This window comes from Geospiza fortis, unplaced genomic scaffold, assembly GCF_000277835.1.
Source record: "Geospiza fortis unplaced genomic scaffold, GeoFor_1.0 scaffold244, whole genome shotgun sequence".
NCBI lineage: Eukaryota > Metazoa > Chordata > Aves > Passeriformes > Thraupidae > Geospiza > Geospiza fortis.
Window position 1 is genome coordinate 2,138,957 of NW_005054370.1, and position 10,810 is coordinate 2,149,766.

Genomic DNA, 10,810 nt, shown 5'->3' on the forward strand with positions numbered 1-10,810 from the left:
GGAAGTGACCTTGCCCTCGCTCTGTGTGCAGGCGTACATGGCTTACCTCACCGGCATGCTTCGCTTCGAGCACCAGGAGTGGAAGGCAGCAATGGAGGCTTTCAACAAGTGCAAGTGAGTCCCTGACTTCACCAGCTTCCTTCAGGAAATAGTGCTGGATCACTTTAGTTATGTACATAACTAAACTAACATAACTAACTCTGTGCATTGTTAATTGTGCTTAACTGGGAGGTGCTGCTGAAGAAATAGCATCCTCCAGAGCACAGACACAAGCTGTTCCCTTAGGATAGCACCTCACAAGTGACACACACTGCAGTGCTAACATTTGTCCTTTGCTGTAGGACCATCTATGAAAAGCTGGCCAATGCTTTCACAGAAGAACAAGCTGTGCTGTATAACCAGCGTGTGGAGGAGATCTCACCCAACATCCGCTACTGTGCCTACAACATTGGTAAGGGAAGGGGGGCCTCATCTGTTCCCAGGAAAGCAATATTCATTTAGTTAAACCCTGGTCTAAGTGACACTGAGGCCATAATATTCTGGGCAAATTCTGCTTGTGTATTGGGACAGTTTAGCAATGCAGAAAGGGCCTCATTTTGCAACAGCACCCGTGGTTATGTGTAGAAAGACAGAATAACAGTTTGTGGTAGCTTGCCTATGAAATCAGAATAAAGTTGCAAGCTTGTCCCTAAATTGCCAGTGTAAAATCTAATGATTAGTTTTTGTATATGAAAGTGATTTTGAAGTCAAATGGAAATGTGATCTCAATTTGTTGATTCTCTCAGGTGACCAGTCTGCCATGAATGAGTTGATGCAGATGAGACTGAGGTCTGGTGGCACTGAAGGTCTTCTTGCAGAAAAACTGGAGGTAATTTATTTGCATGCCTCAGCTTGAAATATTCATTATTATTGTGCTGAGCATGAATATTGCTGCAGCAAACCATTCAAGAGCCAGAATGGAACAGAAGTGATCAAGCAAACAAGGGCTCTGTGGAAACAACACTTTCCCAAAATGCCCTTTGATTTCAAAGTAGTCAAGTGTAACATGAATTCAGGAGGTTCAGTTTTGCATCCCTGTAAGTTCAAGCTCCTAAGCTCAGTGTGTTCTGTGCAGGCACTGATCACCCAGACTCGGGCAAAGCAGGCAGCCACGATGAGTGAGGTGGAGTGGAGAGGGAGAACTGTGCCAGTGAAGATTGACAAAGTGAGGATCTTCCTGCTGGGGCTGGCTGACAACGAGGCAGCAATTGCTCAGGTAACCCAGCAGCCCTCTCCATCCTGCCTTTCCAACCATCCTGTTTCCTTCTGTGCAATACCTGGCACCTGAACTAAAAGCTTTTGAGAATTTCATTTTTTTTTTCAAACTTGGGGCTGGAAAGCTGAAGGTAAAAGTGGGGGAATACTGATTATAACCCAAAGCTGAAGTGTTGGCTGGGGATAGCTCTCACAGTCTGCTGAGTGGAGTAGTCTGGGAGATCTGTTCTGAGTATTCCTGCTCCTTGGAACATTCTGGGCTGCCTTGCAGCAGCAGGGTGATAACCATTATTATTAGTGCATCACTTGGAAATGAAGGTTACATTTTTAAGAGTAACTGGTTTTGAATTACTCTTCTAATTTCTTTAAGCATCTTGCTCAAATGCTCCAACTTCAGAGTAGCCAAAATGAAGATACATATTGACCATGTTTTCTTCAGCAGCAAATAGCCATTTGCCAGGTGTAGCAGGTGCTATGAGATCTATTCCATTCTCTTATTGACTTATGGAAATCTTCAAAAGCAGGAAGTGGATTAATAAATGTCAGGATGTAAATCAATTTCACATGTAATGGTTCTGAAACACTTTATAGAATCATGGTATATCCTGAGTTGGAAAGGACTCACAAGGATCATTGAAGTCCAGCTCACTGGAACTTGCAGTGGCACATACAATTCCTGTCTTTAGTATTGTAGTCAAATTTTCCACTTGTAGTTTTTTCCTTGGAAGTGGTGACCAGAGGAGGTATCCTGCTTTTCAGTGGCTGCATGTACACTCAGAGTTTTAAAGACAGTGAAAGGATCTTCAGTAATAACTCTTGCCACTAAAAATGGGGATTTTGCAGCATTAAAAACCTTTTATCACCAGGAGAATAATAATGGTAAATAAAAACAGAAATGATAAAACAAAAACCCTGCAGAGGTTTAAGACCAGAGCAGGGGACAGTGGTGAGAGGAGTGTGATTAGGATAAACAGGATGTGGCTGGGTGGGAAACCCGAGTGTTACCCATAATATTAGGAATTGGATGTTGCTGAATGGATTTGGTTTCAGGACGCACATAAGTGTGGCCAGCAGGTGGAAGTACAGCTCAAGAGTTCCCTCATTTAACTTCCATCCTGCTGACAGTTGGACTTCCTCAGTTTAGTTGCTCTCTAAAGTAGTGGCAGAACAGCCTGAATTTGTTCTAATCTTGCTTTGCATTCCTGGGAAGCTCTCACTAAACAGAGTTGAGTGGACTGATGAGAGCTGAGCATTGCAGCAGCACTGTTTACATTCCCAGAGGGCTAAAACTTGCCTTTTTGGCAGCAGTTCTGCAGTTGTGTCAGCTGTGATGGGCAGTCCAGCTTCAGGTGAATGAATTGTGCTTCCTGGGATCTTTGGCACCTTTCTGCTCATCTTCACTGAGCTGAAACCCTGACATGACAGCAGTGCTCTGCAGGTTTTAATTAGAAGTAAAACCAGTCTGTTTTGTGTAAAAATGGAGTCTCCCAATGCAATTATACTGTTGCCTTTGGTGCCTTATTGGTGATGGGAGGAACAGAATAAATAAGCCAAACTGAAATAGAAATCCAGGTTTAAAATTGCTTATGTCAGTCCTTTTGTGGATTTGAAGGTGTGACTGTGAGGGCCCAGTGCCTCTCACCAGGCAGAAGTGACAAGGCTGCAGGGCAGCATGACACAGGTGTGCTCCTAGCTGCTATTGCCTCAAGGATTCTCATCTCTGGATTGCAGCAAAAATGGGTGTTAATAACTGTCAGAGATGTTAGACAGTGGTTTAGACCAAAGAAAATCTGACAGCTGAGCACTCCACATTTTTGGGATTGGGTTCAGTGGATTGGTTTCCATGAACCCTCTAAGATGAACCTGTGCAGTTCTGTCAGGACAGTTGAATCACCAGCTGTAGCACTTGTGTCTCAGTCCTATAATCTGATATCTCCCAAATCAGAACATGTGTTCTGATTTATGCACAGAATCAGCTCAAGGAGTTTTTGCTTGGAAAGGAAAGCCTTTGTTTCATTGCAGGGCCCAGCCCTTGCCCTCTTTGTGCCTGAATGATGATCTGGCCGTGTCTGTTTTCATTTTTGTGCTTACAGTGAAATTGCTGTGCTGCTCTGGGTGAGGTTGAGAATGCAGTCAGACTTGTCTCTGGTTATTCTCAGGAGCCAGTCCCACCTTAAAAATTCTCACAGCAAATCTTAAATTAAAAACAAAAAAAATCCCAAACTCAAAAAAACGCCTCCATCGCAGGATACCTGAGGTTTTGTGAGGGAGTAAAAATAACATTCCTGATTGGGTTTGTGAATGTGGGAAGTGGAGAGGCAGAGACTGTAGAGCTGTGCAGTAGATTAACAAGTGAGCATGGTTTTAGACCAATTTTTTTATTAATTTTGACAATTGCAAATTTATTGCAGCTTAGAGAGGCAGAGACTGTAGAGCTGTACAATAAATGAACAAGTGAGCATGGTTTTAGACATTTTTGTATTCATTTTGACAATTGCAAATTTATTGCAGCAAAGCTCATCTTACACTGTTACATGAGATGAGAGTGGCAGAACATGGTGCTGGTGCTCTTGAATTTTCCTTCAATCACTGAGGCTGAGGTTTGCTTCTGAGTAGCTTTTTCTTACTGAATCATTGAAAGTCTTGTAATCTCCACCTGGTTTCCTTCTCAGCATCTGAATAAAGGCTGAGTTTCGGTTTGGGAGCTTGTTTAATTGGGTACACGATATGCCAATAAATTAGGCAGAGATCAGGCTTCAACTTGTTTTTTAAAGTTGTTTTCAAGTTCTGGTTTTGGGGCAGAAGGCCAAAAGCTGCTTCACTTTTTTTTAAATTTTTTTTTTAAACAAAACTTATGGTGACAGCAGAAAAGCACTCGGTCACTCCTGCTGCTGAAATATGGGGTTACTGTGAAAGATGCTTCAAACAAGCAAGTTATTGCCACTGTGAGCATTGCTGGAGTGGGAGTGGAGAAAAGATAATCATCTGCATGTTCTTACCACATGGGAACATTAAATCAGCATAACAAGAGCTGTCTGCATTGGTAGTTTGCCAGTTCAGGACTGCTCAGCTCTTGTGTTGCTGGGCCTTTCCCACAGTGCAGTCCAGCCTCAGCTCAGGGGGCAGTGCAGGTGCCATCCAGGAGGGAATGGAGTTGCTGGGAAGGAAGGTAACTGGTGTAGGAATGAGGCCATGAGCTGTGTCTGCTAGGCCTTCACTGCTGTTCAGTTCTCAGCACAGACCCCATTCCCCAAGATTTCTGGCAGATTTCCCCCAAGAATATGTTGCAGGCAGGCACAGATTGGAGTTCTAACTATCCATGGACCTTAAAGACATAATTTGGGAGAAACTTTGTTTAATTTCCTCAGTTAATTCATGCATCATACAAAAAATTCTGATTTCTTGAATCTGCTTTGCTCTTAGGCAGAAAATGAGGAGACAAAGGAACGTTTGTTTGAGTCTTTACTCAGTGAGTGCAGAGATGCCATTCAGGCTGTTCGGGAAGAATTGAAACCTGACCAGGTAAGCAGCAAACACCAGTTTCTACTTCCAATGACACCCACTTGGGAGTGGTTTAGTGTTCAGCTTGCTGGGATTTCTTTAATAAAGAGCTGCAAAATTTGAATTTACTCTCTTCAGAGCTGGAGTGGGGGAATAGCAGTGAGAAGTCCTCCCTCTTTTGCCTATAAGTCTTCCTTCCATGGCTTACCCAAACCCTGAGTTGTTCTGTATTTTTCATCCCTTGGCTGCCAGTTTTAAGTAAATCATGCAGTGTTTTGTCTCCATTGCCCACAGAAGCAGCGAGAACACTCTCTGGAAAATGATTCTGGGAAGGTGTCCAACATCCAGTACTTACACAGGTAATAGGCAAACATTGCTGCCAGTGCTAGTGTGAAGGAGCCATGTTCTTATGTCAAGATTTTATTTTGTTTGGTTTTATTTTATGGGTTTTTGTTCTGGGCCTCTGGGATCCCAAAGGATGACTGTACAGATAAGGATCTGATTCAGGGAGCTTTGTAAACATTTCACTCCAGACTCTCATGTTGACCTCCCAGATGTTTTTCCGCCACCAGTTCAGAACACAGAGCAATATCTGAGTAGCTCTGACAGTGCTGATGGGATTTCTCCTTTTATTCTGGCAGTTATTTGACCTACATCAAGCTGTCCACGGCCATCAAGCGCAACGAGAGCATGGCCAAGTCCCTGCAGAAGGCCCTGCTGCAGCAGCAGCGCTCCGACGAGGACGGCAAGCGCTCGCCGCGGCCGCAGGACCTCATCCGCCTCTACGACATCATCCTGCAGGTACTGCTGAGGAAACACATCCAGCTCTCCAGCCCAGCCAGAGAACACACTAACTGTGTGCTTAGGACAAACAGGATGCGCATGGGTAGGAAATCTGAGTGTTACAAAAGGTTATTGCAGAAATACAGCACTGTAAGTGAGCTACCGTGAAGTCTGAAGAGTAGCTGAGTACCTTCAAGTACCTCAAAGATGTTCAACATCTGCATGAAACACAAAAAATCTCTTTCAGTTATGAGCAGAACTTGCTGCTTGACTGGGTGTCCTTTGTTGTGCACTCTAATAAAGTTTTAAAATAGTCTTTCTGGCTCTTGTGCAGCACCCTTAGAGCTGCCTCAGTTTCTGCTGGCCAGGGAAAGTAGCAGCTAAAAATACTTGTTCTGCATAAGCAGGTTCTCCATTTCTCCCATAATTTTGCAGTTAACTGAGGGAGCCTGTGGCTGAAGCAGTTGTGAATGGGAGAGGGAAATGCCTTATGGAAGAATTAGTTCATGTGAAATTTAAGGAGTCTTTGTCCTAATTCCTGTTTGTGTCAGGAAGTCTGTCCTGAGGGCAACTTGCACAAGTTTCAATGAGAGTCCTTCACAAGGTTAGAAAACTGATGATTAGAAAACTGGAAACTATTTTCTTGGGAGTGTTCTGTTGACTTGTCAGAAGGGTCAGCTTTCTCTTAGACCAGCAGATTCCAGAGGAAGGCAATGCCTGCATTTATTATTATCTCTTTTGCACAGAACCTTGTGGAACTGACACAACTTCCTGGCCTAGAGGAGGACAAGAACTTCCAAAAGGAGATTGGATTGAAGACACTCGTGTACAAAGCTTACAGGTGACTGAGAAACAGCCAGGTTTTCTTTAGCACATGTAACACCTTCAGAAGTTTAATTCCACAGCTCTGTGTGCTGTGCAGGCCTTTGATGCAGTTTCCTCTGTCCTTTGAGACAGTTCCTAAAGGGAAAATAGGATATCTCCTATTGCCAGTCATTTCAGTTGGCAAAAGCTGTGGACAACAAACACATCAGGACTGCTCTCTTGACTGTTGCAGGTGTTTCTTCATTGCCCAGTCCTATGTCCTGGTGAAGAAGTGGAGTGAAGCCCTTGTGCTGTACGAGAGGGTGCTTAAATACGCCCGCGAGGTTCAGTCGGGAGCTGGAGCTCACAGGAACAGCCTGAAGGTAAGAGCCCAGTCCTGAAGCTGAAGTTTTATGAAGCAGCTCTGTCCCACTATTTATTATTAATATTATTAATTAGGTGCCAGGCCATTTTAGTTCAAGACCGATCTCTAACTCGGGAAAAGGGTAATGTTCATTATAGCAGAGACTTTCTAGTGACATGGGAACAATTCAGCTCCCCACTTGGAGGAGGGACAGACTTGCACTGACTCCAAAACAATTTACCACTTTTTCTCACCTGTGCATTTTCTCTTATACAACTTCTGTAGTGCCTGAAGCACAGTGCTGTAGCTTTTCTCCTTCTGGGAAAGCTTATCAATAGTAGGAGTTAATTTCTTAGTTCTTACTCTGTCTTAGTTCTTACCTTTGCTCTGACTCTTAGACTGGCACATTTCAGGCTCTCAGAAATAATTTTCTTTAATGCTCTAGGAGCTGCCTGATGTTCAGGATCTCATCACTCAAGTCAATGCAGAGAAGTATTCCTTGCAAGCAGCAGCTATTTTAGGTGAGTAACAGAGCTATACTAGAGCTCTGCTCTAATGTATCTTGACTAAAGCCCCTGCAGCTATTCCATTCCTTTTATTTCATTTCTGAAGTTCCAAAGGTTTTTCCATCACCATTCACTCAAGCTTTGGAAAAGTACTTTTCCCCCAGTTCTGGCTGCTTCTAGCTGTGTGTGGTGCAGGTCAGCAGGCAGTGGCTGGACATTGGCATCTTGCTCCCTGCCCAGAGATATTAAAACCCTTCCTGGGGATGTGCACCCATTTTGGAAGCCTGCAAAGAACAGTTCAGTGTTTCATTTTTTGCTGCAGACACTTTGGCCTTACTCATCCCAGTTTTGCCTGGTTGGGTGATCTAAGACGAGGGAGAGCAGTGATGTTCTCTCTGTCAGTGTCAGCCTGGCCCACAGAACTCTGGGGGATGGATGAACTTTGTGATTTCTTGGGCTGCTGTTTTTGCTGTGCCTGCTGCTGGGAATCCAGGACAAGGAGTGTGGTGCCTCCTTTATTGCCTGAATGTTGCTTTAATAGACCCCCCACCCCGGGGTGTTCTCATAATCTTTTGTTATGTGCTTCACTCCAAGTCTGTGCTGCTTTCCAGACCTTCTCATGACAGTGTGAAGGAGAAGCTCCACCACTGCAGGGCTGTGTTGGCTGTAGATGAGTGTGTGTGGTGCTTACTCTAGAAATCAAGTTGATTCTACTGAAAATGTTGTCCTGTGTATCCCAGAGAGCAAGGATCATGGCTAAGATTGGAGCATAGCTGCTTCCTGAGACAATCTTACTCTACACCAAGGTCAAGCCTGTTATTCTTACCCCCTTTTGTTCAATTTTGCAGATGCAAATGATCCTCATGAGACTGAGTCTCCATCTCAGGTCAAGGATGGCAAGGTAAGAGCCAGGAGCTCAGGCAAATTCCAGCTGTGCTCTTAATGACCATCACCTTCATCCTGCTACCTGAGTGTCCTCACAACACAAGAAATGTCACATTGGTCAAGATTTAGTCATGACTGGTGTATTTAGGAGATTTTATTAGGCTGGGTGCTGGGGTAGGAGCTGGGAGGCAGATGCAGCTCCCAGTGTGGCACCTTGCTTTATTTGGCTTTCTCCCTGCACATGGGAGGGTTTTCCAGAGATCCTGCGTCTGTGCTTTGACAGGAGGTTAAATCATTTTCAGAGTCCCCGGAGGCCTCACAAGGGAGCTTGAACTTCTCTTGTCTCAGTTGCTGCTCAGTCCTGTTTGATGTTTGACCATTTTGACGTGACTGGGATTTAATTTGTGTCCCTGCCTTGATCTCTTGCAGCCTCTCTCAGAACGGTTTGAGACTTTCTGCCTGGATCCTTCCCTGGTCAGCAAGCAAGTCAGCCTCGTGCACTTCCCACCAGGATTCCAGCCCATTCCATGCAAACCCTTGTTCTTTGACCTGGCCCTTAACCATGTTGCTTTCCCACCTCTGGAGGACAAGGTGGAGCAGAAGGCCAAGAGTGGCCTCACAGGATATATAAAGGGCATTTTTGGATTCAAAAGTTAACCAGGACCCCCAGAGGAACAGAGGTTTTATTCTGTATTGAAGGAGAAGCTCCAAGAGGTTCTAGGACACAAATACCTGCACCTGAAACCAAGAGAGGGAAGTTTTACCATCTTCTCCCCTGTGTCCTGTGTTCATGTCTGTGCACACACATTCTCTCCCAGTGTATTAAAGACAAACAATTACTCAGAAACAAACATACACTATAAATAGCTGAAGATAACCTGGAGCACAGAGAAATTCCTTTCTGCTTGGAGAAGTTTTGTGATCAGTGGCCTCTCCAGGGTTGGTACACATTTACTCACCATGGACCAGGGCATAGATACAATTTGATTCCTGCCTCTGTCCCATAATTTTACACTGTTATTTGGTTTTTTGATCTAGAAATTGGCGTGTAATTGGGAAATAGAGGCAGAAGTAGATGCAGAGCTAAACCAGCAAGGTGAGGCTTCCACACAATGGCTGTGGAACAGTAGCCAAGGCAGCAACTTCTCCTTCCCTTTCAACCCAGAAGTCTATATTTTTTAAGAATGTAACATTCTGAAAGACAAAATAGAGCTTCTTTCCTTATCAATAAGGATGGCAAACATCAAATATTGATGGTTACTCCTGTTGTGGTGGTGAATTTGTATTCTGGGCCGATAGCACCCTTCTTTATTCATACACACACTTCATTAGATACCTACATACAGTATAGAACCTATTCCTGAAAGTATTTTCCTGGGAAAATAGCTTCATGGGTGGCTTTAGCAATAGCTACTTGCTCTTCTTGGGAAGTTGGGTCTCTTGGTGTTTGTTTTGTCTCTGATCTAAACCTTGCCTGAAAACAAGATGATCTTTTTCTGGAGTTCATCTGTTGCTTTGTTTCTTGTCCCTGGTCAGTAGCTACACATGAAATGAGGGATAAGGAACAGCAGACCAGTAGGTTTGTGAGTGATAATTCATCTGTCATGCCAGACAGCGTTTTTTATAAAGCACTCAGGTGCCACGGGGATGGGCACTTTGAAAGTGCAGATAATTTCATAATTGTGATCAATTCAGTATGAAAAAAACCCACAGCACATGGGCAGAACTGTTCCTAAATAAAGCATTTGGAAGATTCCACCAGCACTGTGTGGGTTTTCACTCAGCCTGTCCGGGTAGGTGAAGCAAGAGTTTGTTCTGGTTGTCTGGACTTTGTGTTTTTTCTCCTTTTGTAGGCATTGGAGTAGAGGTTGGAAACAGAAGGACCATTTTGAATTATTGGGCTTTTGTTGTAATGGGAATTTTCCTTGCAAGGTGCATGTCAGATGAATGGGGGGAATGAACAATTCCCATTATTTTAATATGAATGTTCACTTTGTTCAGTTCGATCTGATTTGTGAGTTCTTGAAGTACAGAAGAACTGTGTGCTCTTCTGAAAAAGAGGTGGGAGTGGGAGGAGGAACTTCTTGTTTGTATTTAAATTCTGCAACATGGAAACAAAATGGGAATTTCTGGTGTTATAGCCAGTTCCCTTTGCCTCTGGATTCCAGGGGCATTTTACAGAAGAAAGGGAGGTGTACAGGTGAAAGAAATGTGGAAGATTATTCATCAGATGGCAATTTCTAGAAAACTTGGTCTTGACTGGCAGCTTTCTCTTCCCCTTACAGCCCATTTCTTTTTAAGCCCACAATGACCAGGCTCACCTGGTCCCTGTGTCCAGCTGAGCTGCTCTTCTCGGCTTTTGGATCAAGTCACAGCAGTGTTCTCCTTTGGTTTGCACCAAACTCTGCTTTCCTTCCACGGCTCTGTGTTGTGCCTGGATTGATTCCAGGGAAACTCCTGTGGCCACTTTCTAGTTACAGTTACAAAAACATAAGAGCAATTGGCCTCTTTCTGCCAAACGTCTTTTGACAGGGAACTGATGAGTTGAACGCAGATAAGGAATTTGAAAACAATAAACTTTTATTCCTGACCTCTGAGGCGTGTAGTTTGTATTAGGAGCACTGAGCACTCTTTGCCTCCCCAGCACTCAGAAGATCGAGGTCACACCATCACCTGGGGCTGCTGAGCCTCTGGGGAATGGCCGCTTAGCTCT

General features: G+C 44.1%; 1 protein-coding gene across 1 annotated transcript in view; it reads left to right on the forward strand.

The window, feature by feature from the left end:
- Positions 1-9,858, forward strand: part of SRP68 (signal recognition particle 68) — a 12,290-nt gene extending 2,432 nt beyond the window's left edge. The window contains exons 4-15 of the mRNA XM_005424561.2: positions 32-114; positions 342-451; positions 786-868; positions 1,115-1,255; positions 4,678-4,776; positions 5,050-5,114; positions 5,397-5,556; positions 6,285-6,379; positions 6,596-6,725; positions 7,152-7,227; positions 8,061-8,113; positions 8,527-9,858. Of these exons, the coding sequence (XP_005424618.1) occupies positions 32-114; positions 342-451; positions 786-868; positions 1,115-1,255; positions 4,678-4,776; positions 5,050-5,114; positions 5,397-5,556; positions 6,285-6,379; positions 6,596-6,725; positions 7,152-7,227; positions 8,061-8,113; positions 8,527-8,754 (1,323 nt within the window). The 3' untranslated portion in view covers positions 8,755-9,858. The remainder of the gene's footprint in view (positions 1-31; positions 115-341; positions 452-785; positions 869-1,114; positions 1,256-4,677; positions 4,777-5,049; positions 5,115-5,396; positions 5,557-6,284; positions 6,380-6,595; positions 6,726-7,151; positions 7,228-8,060; positions 8,114-8,526) is intronic.
- Positions 9,859-10,810: the final 952 nt, after the last annotated feature.